We start from the raw sequence: 22,542 nt of genomic DNA, 5'->3' as shown, positions 1-22,542 counted from the left end.
AACTAGTGCTTCACTCTCACCTGGAATACAATGTTCAGTACTGCTCACTCCATCTCGAAAAAGATACTGTGGAATTAGAGGGAGTGGAGAAACAAGCGATGAGCATGATTAGGGGTAAGGAAAAATTCTTTTATGACAAGAGATTGAAAAGATTGGTTTACTGTGAGAAAAAGCAAGAGGCCTGTGATAAAAGTATGATAAAAGACTAACTTCTGTTGGTGAAGGAGACAAGGTTTTGAGCTTACACAGAGCTCAGGCTACCGAGGAAGAGCTCTGTGTAAGCTCAAAAGGTTATTTCGCTTCACAACAGAAATTAGTTTAATAAAAGGTATAAGAGCTCTGTGTAGCTAGAAAGCCTGTCTCCTTCACCAACCAAAGTTGGTCCAATAAAAGATACTACCTCAGTCATCCACCTTGTCTTTCTAGTATTTTTCTATGGTGTTATGATTCTGTAACGTGCATATAACGCAGGTTGAGTTCATCTGTATGAGAAAAACCATAAAATTGCTTTACAATATTTTGGGGTTGCATATTTGCATGAGTCTATAAAGTAGTCCCAAAACCAACTCAGATGTGAAAAGAATGACAACTCCCACAACGCTCTGCTCCGGATACAGTAATACAAAACAAAGCAGAGAACTAATGGCGTGAAACACTAAGAACTACAACTCCCATAATGCCTTACGATAGTCAATACAACCAAATTCTCCCAGACCCACCAGAGAACTACAACTCCCAGCACATATTAGGTCAGCCGGCTCCCTATATAATGAGTTCCATCCGGGTTCTTTTCTTGCTGCTGGCGACTCGTCGCCATTACAGGGGAAGAACTACAGTACGCGGTAGCTGTAGGAGCGGCGCCAAGGAGCCCGCGCTGCCTGGGCGGCGCCGACCACCCCCACCGCAGCCAGTGCCGGGCCCCGCGGGGCTCCTCGTCCCGTTGCCACCCCGCCTCCCCTCCCCCGGAGCCCCGCAGGCCCGGCCCGGCCTCCCCCGGCTCTCTCTGTTTAAGCGGAGCAGCGAGAAGATGTCGTCATGAAGGAGGCCGAGTCAGCGCTGCGCCGTCCCTGTCGGTCCCCTTCGCGGGCCATGAGCCTGGGCCCCCAGCGCCCGTCCTACCCCCTAGTCCAGAGCCGCTGCTGTCCACTCACCAGCGCCGTCGGGGCGCCCGTTGATGCTGCAGAGCTCGTCCAGCGCGGCCCCCGCCTCAGTTTCCGACATGGACAAGAACAGCCCCTGCGGCTCCGGGATCCCTGGCTCCTCGGCCAGCAGCAAAGGGCAGCAGACTCGCTCCTCCTCAGCCGGGCCGGCTGCGGGGGAATCTAAGCCCAAAGGCGGTAAGAGACGGGCCCTGGGGGAAGGGGCGCTGGGGTAATATTGCCAGCCAGGGAGCTGGCAGGTCTTTCGCACTAAGAGGGACGGGTAAGGGGTGGGATGGGTCTCCAGGCTGTGTAACTGTCGGAGGGCTCAGTGCTCCTGGGAAATGTTAACATCACTCACAGGAGGTCGGCGTGGGGCAGGGATACTAAGTGTTCAAGGGGTTGGTCTGCAGCCCAGGTGGTAGTGATCCACTGTTATCCTCTTTCTAGCCCTTAACATACTGGGCATCTCTAGTAGTTTTGGAGAAGTCAAGAATTTTATGCCTGGCATGCATTGCCACTGTATTATCATTGAATGGAGCTTGGAAACTTGAACTTCTCTTGCTTGTAGGTGTTCTTTAGGTCAGCACTGAGACACACTTGGAGGGGCAGGGGGGATGTCTAAGGAAATTTTCTTGCTCACTTCCATTTGCGTAGTACGCAAATGGACAGTCACTTTGCCCATGCTATTGCTTGAGCCTCTTGGAAGCACTAAGCTCACTATGTTGTTAAAAAGTAAAGCAAGCATTCTGTCAGTTTCTGGCCTGTCTATATCCTGCTCCACTTAAACTTTCAGCAGAACTATTATCTCCTGAATATGGATCATAAAATCTCAGGGTTGGAAGGGACCTCAGGCAGTATCTAGTCCAACCCCCTGCTCAAAGCAGGACCAATCCCCAGACAGATTTTTGCCCCAGATCCCTAAGTGGCCCCTTCAAGGATTGAACTCACAACCCTGGGTTAGCAGGCCAGTGCTCAAACCACCGAGTTAACCCCTTTGTTGTGTTAATAGAAGAGTGTGGTGTATATCCAGGTGATGTGACCTGAAGTGGAACTGTGTCCTTTTGAATGGTGGCTTCTTTCCTAGAATGTCTAAGCAATTTACAAATTACAACTTGACCCTCCTCGAGGCAGGGGCAATATCTTAACTACAGATGGAAAGACTAGGACTTGCCCAAAGTTAAATACTGGAAAGCTTTGTTCCAAGCTCTTTCAAAATCCAGGAATAATAAATCCTCATCCATTGGTCTAATTAAAGATGAGTGGTGCCAAACTTACGTGGTGGAGAGGATTGAATTCCACTCACGTTTAATGGGACAGAGTATAAATCTAGAATTACATACATTACTCGGTCCACAACAGACTGCTTCCTTTTGGCAGGAGGCTTATACTGGGATCAAAATTAGAAGTGGAAATTGAACATCTCATGATCACTATTACCTATTCAGTACCTCTTGGGAGAACATGCTTATCAGGACTATTATTATTTTTGCCCTTTTGTTTTTCTCCATTCTTCTTTGTTTCTCTCCCTCTTCCCTGTTGTGTTCTGTCTTTCCCTCAGGTTCCCTTAACTGCAGCAACTCCTAGTTCTCTCTTCCAGGGGGAACACTTCCAGTCCTTTCCCCATTTTACTGCTCATCTTTTTAGCAAGTGAAGTAACCTTGTAACTGAGCTTTAGAGCTCTTGTTTCAGGCTGCCTGCAGACTTTGAGAAGACAGCCCTTATTAGCTTACACTTGGATCACATTTTTAAGGCTTTCTTTGCAACCATGAGTACTGAAAACTCTTAATGAATGTTTTCTGCATAGTTTGTCATGGAGGCCATAAAGACATCAGGGAGGCTGGATCAATCTTGTAGCCGTATGTTTGACACACTTGCACTCTAGTATTAAAGGGATCTTGTATGAACCTATAGTAGTTAACTATAACATTTCAGTTTAGACTCTTATTGCACATAGCTTCTCTGACTAATAGTTTATAAACTATCTTGTGTATCACTCTACACCATTGCACTACATTATTTAAGCTAAGGGTCTGATTGTCAGAAGTGCTTAGCAGTAGTAGTTCCATCCCAAGGCAGTTGGAGTTCCTGGAGCTTGACACTTGACAGTTTAGTCCTGTTTCTAAGTATTGAAATTTGCAACAATACTTGATATTGCTGGACTCTTTGACAGAGAATTATGCTCAATACAGTCTAATTGGAATGGTGCTGGGATGGCTTGTACTCAATTTCTTTCCTCTTGGGTGGTTTGTCTCAATTGTATTATAAAAAAGTGTGTTGGCATAATGGCAATGTATACCTTGACGAGTTTGCCAGTGAAATGAAATAAGCTTCAAAGAGTAGCCATAGGCAGTTGAAATAAGTGGCTCTAACTCTTGAGGTGTTAGCTTCTCCCCAAGACTTCACTGCATATGTGATGTATTGGCAGCCCTTCAATTTGACATACTTGATCTGGATCTCTCACAGAAGCAACTGGAGTGTGTGACATTCTTTTTAGGCTGCACCGTAACTGACATTAATTTTAACTTTAAACCAGTTTTTAAAGATGTTTGGTCATTGTGAGTCAAATACATGGGTTCTTTTTTAAAAAACTGAAAAAACAAGTTCTACTAAGATCCCTTCATGAGTCAGTACCTATTAGGTTTGAAGCTGGGCCTTTTAGACTCCCAGCACAGACCTCTGCCACTTGAGATAAAGGAAAAAATGTTATTCTCAGTGAGCCAGCTACTAGAAGGGGGGAAGGGAAGGATACTGAACAGTTCTGGGATTCTGGCCATGTAGGGGGAAGGGGAACAGGATGGTTTATTAGACAGAACAGCCAAGTACAGTACATACATTTATTCTGAAAGGCACTGTGATTGAATGGATGAATTGTGGGTCTGTCATTGAACTATATTCCATTCTAGTTCTGCCAGAAATGCTTTTGTAAAATCCTTTTTATTGCCTGCTTCCTATGGTGGGGATCTGGTGCTTTGCTCAGTGACAGTTCAGAGGAATATAAACTCCTCATGGTTTTCTGATACCCTTTAGCCTAGAGAGGGGTGCACTGGTCAGGGAATCTGAAGTGAAAGTTTCTTGTTTCTCCCATCCCCAAGCAGAACATTCTCTAACTTGGCAGTGCTGCAGAAGAGGGAGGCTAATGTAACTGAAATGCAGATCATATGTTACAATCTGGGACTCTGGGGAGGACTGAGTGAAGAATTAAGTCCATAGGCCTAGCTTTTACAAGAAGCAGTAAGGAAGCAACAGAGCCTCAAAGATTCCTACTTCATATCAAAAGTATGAAATATAGGCCATATACTAATACAAAGAGAATATACCAAGGGCTGTTCTTATGTCTAAATGTTTCACACTTAGCTTTCTAAGCTGTTTCCTAAATAACTGCCAAGTGGAAAAATTGGGGGCTGTACCTTTTTTTTTTTTGAGGTATCAAGGTTGCCTGAAAGGATTTCTTCAACTTTTTTTTGTGCTTGTAATTCAGGTTGTAGGCTGGAATAAACTGGACAGCTAACATCAGTTATATTGCAAGAAGCTGTAAACTGAGCTGTTTTAAAAATTGTTAATGCTTGACTTAACGTCTTGAATAAATACTAAACTTCTGAATCTTGTATAACATCTGACTGTATATCCACTCAGGTACCATTCTAATGTCTCAAAGGTATTGATGCAATAGCTCTCTTGGTCGCTTTTTGTATATAGCTGTAAGTCAGCAAATAACTCTGAGAATCTCTCTGAAACTGGAGGATACCAAGTAGGTGCAACTGAGAATTAAATGATTTAGGAGCTTAGATCCCATTGACTTTCAGTGGAAATTAAGCTCTTAAGTCATCTAGGCACTTCTGAAAATGTCACTTGCTGTGAACAGTTGAGAAACTGGAATAGAGTACTTTATCACAACTTCTGACTTGTGGATAAGGCACCCTGTGCTCCTGCTCAGGGTGCACCTTGAACAGTTTATAGAATTACTAGTGTTCTAAATGTGAATTTGACCTTTGAAAAGTTACATACAATGCTCCCCTGTCTGAGGGGCCCCCGCCTCTCACAATTAAAGATAAGAAATGTGATCTGTTCTACCTATAGTTCATATAGTTGAAATAAGATAACTATAAGAAATGAGCCCTGCTTCATTAAAATGTGCTGGTTCTAGATTAACAGTTCTAGAAAAGATTAATGCTTTCAAAAGTGTTCATTAGATTGGAACAAACAGCAGGGCCCCTCAAGTGAAGATGTTTGTTTGGCAACCAGTAGCAAAGGCCTGTTGGGAAATATGTACATGTTTTAAAAACAATTTGTCATTAAAATCATTTTTGGGAAGTGGAGGTAGGGACAGGAACTGAAAGCTTTTTTTTTCTAGGCCAAGGAATAAAATTCTGAATTTTATTCTAAATACAGAAGACAGCTGGATAAGTACCTTTGGTAGGAGAGGTCACCAGAGGCAGTTCATAGTACCCTGAAATCCATAACTGAGGCATATCAGAGAAGAAAAGACAGTGGACAGTAGAAGCTTTTTTCTGACATGCTGCCTGCCAAAACAATCAGAGGGAAGAAAAGCAGTTTTCCTGTAGTTGTAGGGAAATAGGCAATCCTCTCTAAGATGAGCTTTTGCAGCAAGACTAGACATTCATACTCTTTCTCTGGCTTTACATCTGACTCTCTTCTCTCATTTCAATCTTGTTTTACTACAACCCTGGAGGTTCTTAGACATCATGGGAATTTTCATGCAGACCATCCTGAAGAGGGGAAACTGCCTTCATCTAGTAAAGTTGTGAAGAAAAGGGGTCTGGAGTCTATACCATTCTGGATTCTTGGTCACAAGGCGCATCCCTTGACCATAAAGTTTGATGGAGTAAAGTTGTCATTATAATGATGAAAGGGAAACTCCTAAAAGCCATTGAGTCAGGTTGAAGGGATGTAATGTTATAGGAATGTTCTAGTAAGAGTTGACTGACAATTTAATGTTCATAATGACTGTAATTTTGTGTTTGCTTTACTAAGGTGAGAAATTTCCTTGCTGTCAACTGCAGGGGAAGATTATTGCCACACCTGACAAGAAGTAATCTGACCCAATTTAAAAAGAGTGAGGCTATGCAGTTATCTTGACCCCTGTCATAACTAGAAAGGGAAGGGTAACAACCCTCTTGTAGACAATGCTATAAAATCTCTTCTGGCCAGAGGCACCAAAATCCTTTAACCTATAAAGGGTTAAGAAGCTCAGGTAACCTGGCTGACTCCTGACCCAAAGGACCAATAAGGGGACAAGATGCTTTCAAATGGGGTGGCGGGGGCGGGGGGGGGAGAGAGAAGGGAAGGCTTTTGTTTTGTGTGCTCTTTGTGTTTGGGGTGTGGTCTCTCTTGGGACTAAGAGGGGACTGGACATCAATCCATGTTCTCCAAATCTTTGTGCACAAGTCTCTCATATTTCAAACTTGTAACAGCCAGGCAAGGTGTGTTAGTTTTATCTTTGTTTTCTCAACTTGTAAATGTTCCTTTTTGCTAAGAGAGTTTACCTCTGTTTCTGTAACTTTGAACCTAAGGCTAGAGGGGGTTCCTCTGGGCTCTTTGAATCTGATTACCCTGTAAAGTTATTTCCATCCTGATTTACAGAGATGAACTTTACTTTTTCTTTTAATAAAATTCTTCTTTCAAGAACCTGATTTTTTTTCATTGTTTTTAAAATCCAAGGGTTTTGGATCTGTGTTAATTAGGACTAATTGGTGAGGGTATACTCTCAAGCCAACCCAGGAAAAGAGGTGTAAGGACTTGTGGGGAGGAGAAGGATTAGTCTCAAATCTGCCCAGGAAAGGGAGGCTTAGGAACTTGGGGGAAGGCAGAGTTCCAAGTGGATCTCCCCTAAGATTTGGAACATGCTTGGTGATGGCAATGTACTGTTAACCTATGCTGGTAAATAAGCTTAGGGGGTCTTTCATGCGAGTCTGCACATCTGTACCCTAAAGTTCAGAGTGAGGAAGGAACCCTGACAACCCCCTTGTTTGCAGATACATTTTTCTGTCCCCTTGTGCTCATGAATTGAAAAAATGGAAAATTGCTGTGGCCTGGGAGGTCTATACCTGTCTAAAATATGCACTGTGATTGTACATGTAAGAAGGCTGTTCAGCGATGGACTTCAGCTCTATTGGCTTTTCCATATAGACTTTCTTAAAGTTAATTTATGAAAATGGCTAATTCAGTAGCCATTCCTTGTCTTTGGAATGAATTTTAATTCTACCAGAGATGATATCCTAGTCTCAGTGGTGTAAATTACAGCTTCTTCTCTACACTCAGTCTGTCCAAATCACCATAGTCCAGGCCTGGCTACACCCTAAATATTTAGCTGCAACTGGTGTGCTTCTCCAGATAAAACACTGCCCCTAAGGTGTCAGGCTGACTTGCAGTCTCTTCCATGTGCACTGTAACTGTTTCTTTGAATTGTGCCATGCTGTGATATCAATAGTAGGAACTGTTTGAGTTCTCAATAATTCTGAATTTGTCTCTGCCATTAGGCCAAGTACATCACCACTCTTGCCAGTAAATGGCAGAGTGGTTGCATAATGCCTCTGGAAAACTTCCCTGCTGCTGCTTAACTAATTACTGTTCTATTTCTCCATATCATCTGAAAGGTGTTTGGCTTTAGTCTTAATTTTGAAGATCTTCTACTGCACGATTATCACTCTTTGGAAATCACAGGCACATCTAACAAGTAAAATTCAGAATTGCATGGGGTTTTAGTTGTGACTCCACTGGAAGTTGAACTGTGAAAACTGATGCAGTAGGCCTCTTAAACTAGTTTTTCCTCCCACAACTCTCAAACGTGCTGGCCACACACTTCCATCCTGTGCATTTCCTTTCTACCAAGAAGTTAAAGCTTTAATTGGTCTTCAGATACATTTGCTTTTTTATGTCTTTTTTTAAAAGCATCTGGATGCTCAGTCATGAGGTATGCACAGCCCTTCTCACTGTTCCCTGAACATACTTTTTGGGGGCATTCAGGAGGGAGAAATGAAATTTTTGCAGTGAAAAGTGCAGAAAAGTGGAGAATAGACATGAATGAGATCATTTGGTTACTATAAATGTGCAGTTGGGTTGCTCCTGATGCCTGTCGCTCAGGAGTAATAGTGGAAGATAGTTACCAAGGTTAGTGGAACAGTAAGTAATATGATCTTAAAATAGGGAAGGAGGGAACCTGTTAGCCGTAAAAGACTTATGCAGAATCCTGAGTGGTGAAAAAGGGGCAGAAGCCTGCTACTTCCCGGTACGTGGGTCTAGATGCAACTGATGTTCTAGTGCTATTGTGAGGCATTAAGTTTGATAAGTCACAATGGACCTGATGCAATGTTGTTAACTCTGAGAGGGAAGGGTGTATTGGCATATCTATGGGCTGATATTGAAAATTAAGCTCTAATTTTATTCTGTTTCAGGAAACAAATGTATCTAGTGGCATTACCAGGTTAATACACAGGGAAGTGGATTGCTGTGTTTGGACTCAACCTGATTTTACATTTAAGAACTCACTGGAACTTTAGAGGGAAGTACTTTCTAATGTTATGGAAAGATCCTCTGTAATAGTCTAGGCAGCATTAGCAACTCTTGTACACATTTAGAATATCCAGTTAACATCTGACTGCTTTCTGTTCTTGTGAGCTTTAGAATTAAAGCCACCAACCACTTTGTGCTTGATGCTATTGCTTTCTGTGTTAAAATGCCAACAGTGCTCAGCACTCTCACTAGGCAAACAATCCCTGCCTCCAAGATTTGGGGATTTACTGACTAAAAACACCGGTTAGATAAATACACTGGGAGACCAAAGCTGGTAGTGGTGTGTTGTGGAAGAAGTGGGTTTTTAAGAAAAGCCTGATGCATTGCACTGCCCGAAGCATAGGGCTTAGAATGAAAGAAGCACAAAGGAGAAAAGGAAATAAAGATAATAGTGATTAAAAAAGAAGTCCACATAATAGAGCAATGTGAGAGCTCTAGAGACAGACAAATGCAGGCATAATGGTATCTTTGACACAGTCTAGACATGAAAACTCACATAATGAACTAAGGGCACGTCTACAATACAAAATTGTCAACTGAAGTTACGTCAGGTATACAGCTGCTGCTGTAATTAAATTGTGTTGTGTCCACACTATACTGCTTGTGTTGGCAGTGCAAGTCCTCATCAGAAGCCCTTGTACCAACTGTACTGTCAGTGCAGGGCATTGTGAGACTGCTTCTGAAAGCAGTTGATGTAAGCATCACAGTGTCTGTGCTGATGCTGTGTTGACCTAACTACATTGACATTGATTCTGTGCCTCTCATGGAGGTAGAGTTAAGTCAGCATAGCGGGGCAGTTCTGTTGACAGGAGCAAAATTTTAGTGTAGACACTAACATGTTTAGGTTGATGTAAGCTGCCTTGCAGTGACCGATATCTGTAGCGTAAATCAGGCCTATGTGTTCCCAGAATAAAGAACTAAATGATGGCTATTGAGTGTTTTGGAAAAACACAGGAAGCTAGAAAATTCAATCTTGATTACTTATTTAATTAAACACACCGTTAGTGGCTGTTCCTGATTCTAGCCTGAAACTAGTTTTGTGAATGAATTGTGTAGTATTATACTATCCTCAGTTCAGCTACAAACCTGCCTTATGTCTCTGGTCCTTTTTGTTTAGTATAAGCTCTAAGTAGTGGTAGATTTTGGTGTACATTTCAGTAAATGCTGATTAAGGAGCTGATTCTGCATAGAAACTATCCATGGTAGGAAGAATCTGGATAATAGAAGCAACTTTGCTGCATTTTATTTCAAGGCAGCTAAGAAGTCTCTTCCTTTATTTGCTGCATAGGTTCCTGGATACTAATGTGCCTGAAAAGTACTTTGCTGTGGGTTTGGTGGTGTAGTTAGAGAAGCCTTGGAGCTCTGGATAAGAGTCAGTATTGTCTTGCTGTAGACAGGTATACAAATGATCCAGGCCAAATGCGGTCCTGTCTTAAAGGCATAAATTACTTGACAGCCACTAGAAAAGCACTGGAAGTATCTCACTGAGCTTGTGAGGTCTGACTTGTTTGTTTTTTTGTTTTTTTTTTCCAGAGGGAAAGAATGCAAGTGGATCCAAACAACGTTACAATCGTAAAAAAGAAACTTCATATTCAAAAAATGAGAACTTTTCCGGCCAGTCCCGTCGCTCCAATTCACAGAAAAGCAAAGCTTTTAACAAGATGCCTCCTCAGAGAGGGGGCACTGGGGGAAGTTGCAAACTTTTTAGCTCTTGTAATGGTGGAAGACGAGATGAGGTGAGAATTGTAATGCCATGTCTGCAAGGCCTCTCTTTATGGGACAAGAGGATCACTCTGACCTGCTAGTTGGGTCTCCTGTGTTCCCTTTCTGGGCTAGGAAGGGCAAGAACCCTGAGGTGGTAACATCGCTGAGATGTCAGATCAGAACAACTCTGCAACATCTCAGAAGAAGATGCTCTTTGCTCTGAGATTCCTTCAATAACAAGACCAGTGAAACGAAGAGAAGTACAGTCTGAGGAATGGGTGTATAGACAGGCCACATACATATTGTGAAACACAGGTCCTTCATGTACAGTTTTCAGTTCCTAAATCTGACATATTTATGTCCAACCACTTGTGTATTCTGAATCCCACATCATGGAATATTTAGCAAAGTAATCCGACTAGCCTTGATGTGATCTAGTGAGGAGTAAAGGCAGATCAGGAATCCTTTCATGCTGATGTATACTATGGGTGGCCTGCCTCCCCCTTGGCATATTTAACCATGTTACACCCATTTTTTGTAAATTAGCAATTTAATCTACAAATACACCTCTCCCCTGATATAATGTGACCCGATATAACATGAATTTGGATATAATGTGGTAAAGTAGTGCTCGGGGGGCAGGGTTGCATACTCCGGTGGATCAAAGCAAGTTCGATATAATGTGGTTTCACCTATAAAGCAGTAAGATTTTTTTTTTTGGTTCCCAAGGACAGGGTTATATCGAGGTAGAGGTGTGTCACATTCAGTTACTGTATGGGGGAAGGATAGCTCAGTGGTTTGAGCACTGGCCTGCTAAATCTAGGGTTGTGGGTTCAAGCTTTGAGTGGGCAGTTTAGGGATCTGGGGCAAAAATCTGACAGGGATTGTTCCTGCTTTGAGCCAGAGGTTGGACTAGATGACCTCCTGAGGTCCCTTCCAACCCTGATATTCTATATTTTCTGAGTTCTAATTCTGTCTATTTCAACTATATGGAAACTAATCTAAAATCATGAAATCTCTGGAATGATCCTAAAACTTGCAATACTGTCTCTTTAAAGGGATATTGTCATTTAAAAATAGCTTTTGTTACCCATGTCTCTAAAACTAGTTGTTTAGGATTAAAAATAAAGCTTTCACTTTCACTACATAGGTCACTTTTACACTTCCATTTGTACAAATGAAAAAGAGAACTCAATCTTAACTTTCAAGTTCCTTTGCATTTCTAATGCTGTAGTATTAGTATGGACCTGGAGTGGGAGAAGGTGACTAGGTAGGGGTAGTGCATTTCCCTGTATATCACTGAAGGGAATGGATCTGTGTTTGTGCTGATAGGTTGCAGTGTACCAGCTTTCAGAAAATTCTAACCAAACCTCTGTGTCTTGTTTGTTTTTTGTGGTGGGTTTTTTTAGGTAGCAGAGGTTCAACGGGCAGAGTTCAGCCCTGCCCAGCTCTCTGGTCCAAAGAAGATTAGTCTGAACCACTTATTGAACTTCACCTTTGAACCCCGTGGCCAAGGAGGTCACTTTGATGGGAATGGTCACAGCAACTGGGGGAAAAGGAACAAATGGGGACACAAACCCTTCAACAAAGAGCTCTTCCTACAGGCCAAGTGAGTGGAAGATCAGGGCTCCTAGACATTCATACAAATGAGCTTTAAGGGAATATGTATTCAACCTGTGTAAGTGACTGAGTGAGGGGATTATGTATTTAATTATACTGAATGTTTGTGGTGGTTCCCCCCCACCCCTTGTTGGTTACTGAAGTTCTGTCTCCAGAGTATTGGTGCAAGGGTTACCTTGTGTGTATACAGAAGGGTGAAATATATGTTCTTTTCCTGATTATAAAAGGAGATATTGGTATCTGAGAGAAAACAAAGGAAATTCAGTTAAAGGGACTGAATGTGAAGGATGGAAAGGGTAACACACCCTTCAGCCCAAATACTGAAGCACCACCTACCTGTAAAATGTAATATACCCTGTTTGGGTCCAGGAAGACCTGTGGTCCCTTTACCACTTAAGTAGTTCATATTTCCTTTCTAACTTGAGTAATGTGGTGTAAACAAAACAAACTCAATCCATCTTAGTAGGGTGAGATGTTAAAATTTTCATCTTTTGAGATCAAAGCAAGTCTCAGTTTTAAGTCCTCATGTGCAGAGGTCTTTGTTTTTAAACAGATACATTGTAATAGTTACTCTATCTTTAAAGGTGACTTTAATTTTAACTTATGTAGAAATATATGTACTGAATGCATCAATAATCAAGGTAGTCAGGGAGTATAGCAGATGAACTTTTTTTCAAGCTAGTGTATTAATGGCTTTATCTCTAATTTTGGGGCAAGTTCAACATTTTCTGTATCTGATCACTACCTTTAAGACCATGAAAATTACTGCTGAAATTGCAGTCATTGGCATTTTTGTATACTATGGTAAAATGTGAATATACTTTATTTGTATAGACGTATTATAGCACTTGTCTGAACAGTGTGTGATTTCTTGCGTTGTGTTCTGCCTATTTCCATAGTTTCCTTTACAGAAAGCTGTTTCCTCTGCATAAGTTCCCTTTCATTTAGTCTGTACTCAGACAAGAACTCCAGGCAGGATGGCCAAACTGCAGGGAGAAGAACTGTGGCCAAAGATGTGCTGGCTCTGACCTTAGCCCTGTTAGGTTCACTGATAACTGCCAGCCATGGTCAGCCTAGATTTCAAGTCTTTTCACATACCCAGCATATGACTTGGTTTCTTGAGGATCTTAATGCGAAGGCCACTTCTGCTGTCACCTGGACGCAGTTGGAAAAGGTGACTTCTTCGAGTGCTTGCTCATATCCATTCCAAGTAGGTGTGTGCGCACACCGCGTGCACGTTCGTCAGAAGAATTTTCCCCTAGCAACACCCGGTGGGTCGGCAGGCGCCCCCTGGCATGGCGCCGTTGCGGCACCGCATATATACCCCTGCCGACCCACCCGCTCCTCAGTTCCTTCTTACTGCCCGTGTCGGTCGTTGGAACTGGAGTGCGGCTTAGCTGAGCTCCACCTTCCCTAGCTCTTCACCCGTTTTTTGTCTTTCTAAGTTCATAGTTCTAGTTTGTAGAGTGTTAGTTGTTAATAGTTATTAGTAGTTGTTAGTATAGTTATTGTATATAGTTAGAGGGCTGGGGTTCGATCCTGCACCGGGCCTGGCCAAGCCATGCTCCACCGGTCAACAGGGTTCCAACCTGTCGCCCAGGCCGATGTCCCTACGGGAGACCCCCAGAATCGCTGCCTGAAAGTGCTGGGGAAATCCAACCATTATGAGACAGTCCAGGTATATAATTTAAATCCCTCAAACCAATTGGACTATAAAAGAGCAGACTCTCGCTATGAAGCAGCTCCATGATGAAGCGCACCGACCCTGCACTCGACGACCACGAGTGCAACCGCACCGGCCAGAAGTGCTCACACAGCACCAGGAGACAAGCCGGATACCCCGCCACGGCCAAAATACACCATACGGCACACACACACCGCCGCAAGCAAATCCACCACGGCACCGCTACCATCCCGAAGCGAGAAGTCAAAGGCTACACATAGCGAGCTGCCGATACTCACACAAAGAATCCTGCAGCTGAGGCATGCAACCGAGCCGCCGCACCGCCAGCTGCGCGCACCGGATTCCCCCACCCGCAGACTCAGGCCAGCAAGAGCCATTGAAGTCCAGTGACAAGACAGCTCCCCGCCGCATGTCTTAGGTTGAGCTCGCTGTCCCACCACACCGGAGACTTCGCAATGGCAGGAACTGATTGCACTCACAAACCTACTCATTGCCCTCAACACCCGACACTGCGGCGCGCCCCCCCCCCCCCCTCCCCTATCGGCGGAAAGCCGCGATGATCAAGCCAAAGTCCCACAGCAGAGCGACGGACAGCAACCGTTTGCGGTTCGAGGTCCCGCAACCGCCCCGCCATACCAGCCGATCACACAGACGCCGCCGCAGTCCCGTACGACCCCCTCTGGTGCCAGGTTGACCCGCGCGGACGTCCAGTCGCGTATCTCCGGACCAGGTAACGCCCATCAAGAGCGGTCAGGACCCGGCAACGTTCCCAGTCCAATCCACCCCCGTCGATACTACTCGATCCCGTCGAACCATCCCGCACCCCCAGCGCTGGTCAAGGTCCCGATCTCGGCACCTGGTAATGACGCCCGGAACCAAATTCCCACCCGGCGTGACGTCCGTAACCACGCCGCACGGACATGGTCAGCTCGCCGCCAGTCGAGAACACCCTGGTTCGTCCCCCCGGAAGCGCTCTGTATTGGGAAGTTGACCCCACCGTGCCCCTCTCCGAATCCATGGATTGAAAAGACCAACACCAGTGGTCCTTCGATTGCCCACGGGCCTACCACCAAACCCCAGGGCGATCCCACGACAAAATCGCGGATGCAGCGGCTTCAGTCCGGCGGTACCCAAGAGGTCAACCGTCAATCGTCCTCACCCAATCGAGACAGACTTCCGCTGTAAACCCAGAGAACCCCTGAGGAGCCGCAGAAAAACAGAAACGCTCCCCACTCTGAACAGGAGCAGAGCATGAGCCATTGTCCCGGTCGCCAGTCGGCGTACCTCGCCTGGAATGAAGCCGGAGCGGTACAATCAACCCGGGTCCGCCCCCCATCGAAACCTTCCGGAAGCCCAACCAGACTGCTCGCGCCGTGTAAGCGCTGAGCATACAACTCCAGTGAGGAGTCCTGAGGGATGGACCCGGGCCGAGACATTCTACATCCCGATGCCGACCGTGAGCCCTGCCGTTATCCGCTCCATCCAGGCAAAAGCGACTGGATCTGGCAATCTCCGGCGTCCGTCCCCCAACCGCCAGAAGGCGAGTGGAGAGGAATAAAATGTATCCCTCTAAGGGGTATGATGAAACCTTTAACACCCATCCCACTCCATGCTCTGGTCGTAACATCTGTGAACGAAGGAGTGCACATGGCCCACAAGCCCCCCCACCAAAATCGCGGAGGACTAAGCAAGGATCTACGGGAACAGCCAAGTAAAATAACTCTGCAGGGTCTACAGTGCGCGTCGCTAATCAGCAGGCGCTCCTCAGTAGATACAACTTTTAAATACCATGGCAATTCATGGCAAAATTCACAGAACTGGTCCCGCTGGATTTCCGCCCAATCCAAAAGCCTGCTTGAAGAAAGGAAAAAGATCTACCTGGACCTCTCCCTACAGCCCATCCCTCGATGCGCGGATCAGACGGCCAACCTTGACAGCATCAGGAGTCACAATAGCCGGAGAATATCTTGGTTGCAGGTTTCCGCCTACCTCCCCGAACTGCCAACACACAATTCAAGACTCCCATGTTGAAGCCAGGGGTCTTTTCTCTGAAAAAACGGACCCTAGGCTCCAAAAGCCTCAAGGACAAACCGTGTTATAATGCGTTCCCTCTGGATGCACACTCCGCAGACCCAACGGCGGTCTTTTCGGGCCATCTTCAACCTCAACGCCCTACCCCGCCACACCCCTCGACAGACTTTAATAGAAGACGTGGCCGGGGTGAACCGGAGACGCCAGTCTGGTTCTCAAGGGGGGCAGAATAATGGTTCGGCCAAACCACCGCCGGGACCAAAGCAAAACTTTTGAAGGTGCGGTCGAGAGCAGAGCACCAGTCTTTCCCCGGACTCCTACACAGTTTTCCGTCTGTCTGTCTTTCTTCCCTCCCTCCCTCCTGGCATGGACCCGACTAACTTCCGATCGTTGGGTCTTACGCATGATGGAGTTTGGTTACCATCTCCAGTTTATTTCACCCCCCTCTCCCCCCCTCTTCAGGGACCCCTCTCACAAGCATCTCCTCTGACAGGAGATCCGCACGCTTCTCGAAATCGGAGCTATAGAGGAGGTACCTCAAGAACTCGGGGGCAGGGGGTTTTACTCCCGATATTTTTTTAATCCCCAAGTCGAAAGGAGGCCTTCAACCCATCCTAGACCTCCGCGGGCTCAACGCTTTCTTAAAAAATTTGAAGTTCCGCATGGTTTCCTTGGGGACTATTATCCCGTCCCTGAATCCGGGAGACTGGTTCGCTGCTCTTGACATGAAGGACGCGTACTTTCATGTCTCGATTTACCCCCCACACAGACACTATCTGCGCTTTATGGTGCAAGATCGTCACTTCCAGTTCATGGTCCTTCCCTTCAGCCTCTCCGCTGCCCCACCTGTTTTCACGAAATGCATGGCAGTGGTGGCCGCTTTCCTCCGTCATCAGCGCATATGCGTCTTCCCCTACCTGGACGACTGGCTTGTTCGCGGGACCTCCGAGACCCAGGTCGCTGCACACGTAGCCGTCACCATGGAGCTGTTCGATCGTTTGGGCCTCATGATCAATTTTGACAAGTCCATCCTCGTACCCACTCAGAGGATAGAATTCAATGGGGCTGTCCTGGACTCCACGCTCGCAACAGCTTCTCTCCCCCCGAACCGGTTCCAGGCAATAGTCACCGTCATAGAGAGCCTACAAGCTTTCCCGACGACCTCGACCCGAGTCTGTCTCAGCCTTCTCGGTGACATGGCGGCCTGCACTTTTGTCACCAAGTACGCCAAGCTCCGCCTTCGCCCCCTTCAAATCTGGCTAGCCTCCGTTTACCGCCCTCACAGAGACAGCATGGACGCTGTCACAATCCCACGCAGTGTCTTACACTCCCTCCGCTGGTGGCAAAACCCCTCCCTGGTCTGTGCGGGCATGCCATTCCACCCCAGGCAACCGTCCATGTCCCTGACAACGGACGCATCATCTCTGGGCTGGGGGGCTCACATGGGGGCTCGTCGGACACAAGGCCTTTGGTCCGCCCAGGAGCTATCATTGCATATAAACATCCGAGAGCTACAGGCAGTCCGCCTCGCCTGTCAGGCCTTTCTTCACCACCTGCGAGGCCGTTGTGTTTTAGTGCTCACGGACAATACCACCGCGATGCACTATATAAAAATGTATAATAAACAAGCAGGGAGGGGACCGTTCCTCTTCCCCCTCGTCCAGGAGGCGATCAATTTATTGGAATTCTGTATAGCCCACATCAATGGATCTGGTGGCTTCCTTCCTCCCAGGGGTCCAAGAACCACCTTAGCGGACAGCTCAGCAGTCATTTCTCCGCCCACGAGTGGTCGACTTCGACCAGACGTAGCTCATTCTCTCTTCAGAAGTGGGGCTTTCCCCCACATCGTACCTCTATCGCCTCGCCGCAGCAACCGGAAGTGCCCAGTTCTGCTCACTTTCCGGTCTTCGCCGGGCTCCGATCTCCGACGCCTTCCTCGTCTCGTCGAGCCCATACCTGGTTATGCCTTCCCACCCTTTCCCGTAGTGCAGCAAGTCCTGGTGAAGCTCGCAGGGACAGGGCTCCGGTGATCTTGATCGCCCGAGCGTGGCCAGTCGCCTAACACTACGTGTAACAACCACGTTGCTGGACTCTCAGTAGCCAGCCCCGTCCTACTGCCTCTCCATCAGGCCTGAGATCCCAAGACACGGCAGCTCTCCATCCCGACCTTGCAAATCCCGTCCTACCTGACGGCGTGGTTCCTGAGTGCTGAGTCGCTCGGCACAGCTCGCATTGCTCCACCCTCCAGTGCAGCGAGTCCTCCTGGGAGCAGGAAGCCGTCCACTGAGCTACCTATGTTGCAAAGGGGAAGAGGTCTCCTGCGGTGTCAGCGCCATCATACGAACCTGCACAGCTCCCATCCATGTAATATTGGAAATATCTCTGGTAAACTCAAGCACAGGCCCTCGCACCTCCAATCCTGTGCGTACCACTTGGCTGCTATTTCGACTTCCATCCCGAGAAGGAGCCTCCTGCTGTTTCTCTGCACAGCGATGGTCTCGAGGTTCCTCAAAAGGCCTGGAGCGCTGTTTGCCTCATGTCGGTGGCCCCGCCTTCCTGGACCTTAAATGGTTCGTCGGAGACTAAATGGCCCCGTCCGTTGAAGCCCTTTCGGCCAACCTGATCTCACGCGTAGGCTGATCGGAAGGTGCGTTCCTTGTTACCCATGTACAGACCTCAGGCGCGGAGAGCATAAGTTCGGAGCTCGAGCTCGGTATACATGAGGGATAATGACCACCTTGCGCGAACCGGTATACCGACGCATATTAGGATGCGACGACAGGCACGGCATAGTGCAATGCTGCGCCGCATCCGCTTGCCTTCCCAAGGTTGGTCTCCATCCTTTCCACCCTCACCAAGACATATTCCTCCGGTCTTTTTTCCTAAACCTTCACACATCCTTAGAGACGCAGCAATTACACTCCTGGACGTGCGTAGAGCACCAGCATTTTACACTGACCGACCAGACCTTTCCGCTAAGAACGCCCCCATACTTTTGTCGCCAGGGCAGACCGGAATAAAGGTCCAACCGTCTCAATCTCAGAATCTCGTCTTGGGTCACGGCGTGCATTGCAAGTGTGCCATGATTGGCTCACGCCGCCTCCAGGCCCGAGTGACTGCACATTCCCACCAGGGCTCAGGCTCATCGATGGGCCTTTCTAAGCTCGTGTGCCGATCCAGAGATTGCCGTGCAGCTACGGGTCTTCGGTCACACCTTCTCTGCCCATTAAGCGCCCTGGTACAATAACCAGGGACGACGCAGCTCTGGCGCCCTGGCTGTCTTGCATTGGCAGTGCCCGAACTCTGACCCGCTGCCTAGGTAAGGCTTGGGATTCACTACTTGGAATTGATATGAGCAAGCACTCGAAGAAGAAAAGAACGGTTACTCACCTTTGTAACTGTTTTCCTTCGAGTATTGTTGCTCAGTATCCATTCCAACCCGCCTCCTTCCACTGTCGGAGAGCCGGCAAGGAAGGAACTGAGGACGGGCGGTCGGCAGGGTATATAATCGGTGCCGCAAACGGCGCCACGCCAGGGGCGCCATGTCGAACTCACGCGGGTGTTGCTAGGGGAAAAGTCTTCCGACGAACGTGCACGCAGCAACCCGCACACCGACTTGGAATGGATATGAGTCAACACATCTCGAAGAACAACAGTTACAAAGGTGAGTAACCGTCTTTTTATCCATTTATGCCTTTGTCTTCCTTCCAGCTGCGCAGTTTGTGGTGTTGAGGAGCAGGAGCTACACAGTGAACTTGCTGACTCCAATACCTTTGGTCAACTGGGACTTTGTGGAGCAAGTGTTTATAAGTGATGGGATGGTTGTTAAAATTTATTTCTTTTCATCTACCTATCAATATAAAAATGGTGCCCTACCTGTCCTCTAGTTGTGGTTTGACATAATGTGAATTTAGTGCCATGAGTCTCATTCCTTCCAAGTATTCCATGAGTGACACAAGAGAATCTGAACAGGAAATAACTTTGAAAGACCTGTACATAATCAGGAGCAATAAGACTGCCAAAGAGTATTATGAGGAAGAAATAGCTTCTCCGTACTTTAATGGAGGAAAGTTGATAGGAAAATTAAGTGTTTGAGCAAGCCCCCCCCTGCCCCCCCCCCCCCCCCGTAAGTATTAATGACAAAATTGTGGGTCAGTCCTTCTGACAGGTCAAGGGATGGAGTTGATGGAACGGTGCGTGTAGAATTGCTTTACAGACTCTATCTGTGCAATGGGCAAATTCTTTTTTGCCTCACAACAAAAATCTGTAAGCACTTGAAGCACCCCAGGATTCTAACCAGATCTAGAAAATAGTGCTTTCTCTTGATACCTTAGTCTATGATGCAGTGCATAGCATTTGGAGGGCAGCGTGTTTACTGTTATCCTGAGCTTTGATAGCTTCTTTGACTCATGTCACACTTCCCCCAGTAATCCTTAACAGCATAGGTATACATTACATAAGACACATCTGTCTATTCGTTCTAAATATAGTTTATTTAGAACCCGTTATTTCTTTAATCTGGGAGATGCTAGAGATATTAGTTGTTAATAAGTTGTAAAGCTCAATAAGGTGACCCAAAGAAGTCCACTGCTGCCTGCAAGATTAGTTGGGTTTCCAGATGAACAATCGCTAGTAATCTGGAGTTGGGTCAGGAATACAGGAAAAAGGGAAACTAATCTAGGATACCAACCTTGTGCACTGAAGAGTCTGACAAAGGTATCCCTGTAAATGCGCTCTACCGACTACCCTATGCGGCATTTTAAAAACATTGTTCCTGCGAAACATATGATCAGACTTCTGGTGGACTGAAGGAATCTACTATCTGCTCTTGGAAAGGTTCCATCTGTCTTCGTCTCTTCGTCTAGAGGGCAAAAATATTTTTGGCCAACTTGCAACAAATTCCCGAACAGAGATCTCGAATCATCTTCTAGTTTTAGAATTATTTGTATATGCGTCTCTTTATGGCCACCAGCCGAATCTGTAGCCATGAAGTGCCCTCCCGGACCCAATATGCCTGTATCCACCTACTGCAGCAAGATCACCCGTTGGGCATATTTCCTGCTGGGCATTGCATTCTGCATCTTATCTCTCCTTGAGTAGAACTGGAGCAAATGTGCCATTCTGTTTGGGTCTATCAACAAGAAGGAATCTCAAGAGTAACTTGAGAATTCAAATTCCCTTCATCTTTCTGTAAAGTTAAATTCTTGATACTTAAGTCTGCTCCTGTATTGCAAAGTGTTCTATGGAAACACACCACTTGCAGTTGGGACAGCCATAACAATGCAGCTAATGCGAAGGGAGAAAGTGTTAGTAGCGTTGCCCAAGGATCCAAGTGGATGAATGTAGAGCACCCCAATCATCTGAGTGGGTAACTCATAAGAACTCTCCTGGTAACGTTAGCTGCATGTATGAACAAATACTTGGAGGGAAAGCTGGTTGCTATGGAAAACCTCACTCTAGTGCATTTATATTGGCCGATACAAAACGTTGCCTTTCAAATGCTGATCCAGTTAACTTACCAACCTCTTAAATGGTAAAAATGCAGTCTCCTACTCCATAACTCCCCTTCCATAAGCATGCATCATACAATACTCTCTAGTTCTGTCTGCAAGGCCCTGCCATCCAGAGAATAAGGCTACAGAACAAGCCCAACATCAGTATGTCATATACTATCGAGTGCATCATGCAGAGCTCATGTCCTTTGTTCGGTCTCATGTCTTGTTTTTTGTTTGTCCCTCCCTCCCCTTGGCTCAGGTAGCAGGAGTGAATTATATTTTAGATTTGATTTATTCTGTGTATGCTAGATTATTTTCGGAGATGCTGTTGTAGGAAACAGCAATAGCATGATTCTACCCGTGGAATCTTCTAGTGTGGGGAACTGGGAAAACGATATACCTATCTGGGGCTCGATCATAAATCATATGAATATCAGGTTGGAAGGGACCTCAGGAGCTATCTAAGTCCATAAAGCCCTGTCCAAAGCAGACAATCCTAACAGATTCTTTGCCCCAGATCCCTAAATGGCCCCTCAAGGATCAACTCAACAACCCCTGGGTTTAGCAGGCCAATATGCTCAAAACACTGAGCATCCCTCCCTTCTGAGCTGTTCCATTATGCCTCATAATTGTTTGTCTTCCCTTCTCTCTGCCTTTCCATTCATATTATTTAACAGTCATTGCTAATTTTGCCAATTAAATGGTATCCTATCATACCATCCCCTCCATGCATTTAAAGCTCTAATGGATACAAAATGATTACAACTTGTGTGACTGGTGACGAGGTTCTTCAATATTATTCCTGCTGCTTTATCGGGTATTTCATCGTGATCAACCAATCCTATAAGAGAAGCTAAGTTACAGTATTTCCATCTAAAGTCAGTCCCTTCCCAATATAGGCTCCTTGAACATATACACTCATTCAGATGTTTGCCTTGGGATATTTAAAAAATTAAGATTTGAGTGTGCATCAAGTAACTTGGGTAGAAAACAAACATCAGCACTACAGGGATATTGTAACGACGTGGTGTCAGGGATAATTGCTAAAGCAGGAAAATTTCAGCATTAAGCTTGCAAAATTAAAAGAAATCCAAAAATCATGGCAAATATGCAAAATGCACAGACAGGTGGTGGGGAAAGAAAATTCTTAATTTTGTCCTGTAGTGACACTATGAAATTGAGGTGAGGATTGGATTGAAAGTGAACTGAAGATACATACTGTCCTTTTTAAAAGCTTGTTCTAAATGTGGGATTTCAAACACGAATGCTTTTATATTGGGAAGAGAGCAAAAAGAATGTTCTGTAACTGTTTAAACTTTAAGTTTAATACCCATGG

General features: G+C 45.9%; 1 protein-coding gene across 1 annotated transcript in view; it reads left to right on the top strand.

Moving 5' to 3' along the window:
- Positions 1-824: 824 nt before the first annotated feature.
- RNF10 (ring finger protein 10) overlaps positions 825-22,542 on the top strand; it is a 36,374-nt gene continuing 14,656 nt past the window's right edge. Inside the window, exons 1-4 of the mRNA XM_032773694.2 lie at positions 825-1,337; positions 10,206-10,408; positions 11,786-11,985; positions 19,423-19,429. Coding sequence (XP_032629585.1) covers positions 1,175-1,337; positions 10,206-10,408; positions 11,786-11,985; positions 19,423-19,429 — 573 coding nt within the window. The 5' untranslated portion in view covers positions 825-1,174. The remainder of the gene's footprint in view (positions 1,338-10,205; positions 10,409-11,785; positions 11,986-19,422; positions 19,430-22,542) is intronic.

This window comes from Chelonoidis abingdonii, chromosome 22 (genome assembly GCF_003597395.2).
Source record: "Chelonoidis abingdonii isolate Lonesome George chromosome 22, CheloAbing_2.0, whole genome shotgun sequence".
Classification (NCBI taxonomy): Eukaryota; Metazoa; Chordata; order Testudines; family Testudinidae; genus Chelonoidis; species Chelonoidis abingdonii.
This window is presented reverse-complemented; position numbering and strand designations above follow the sequence as displayed.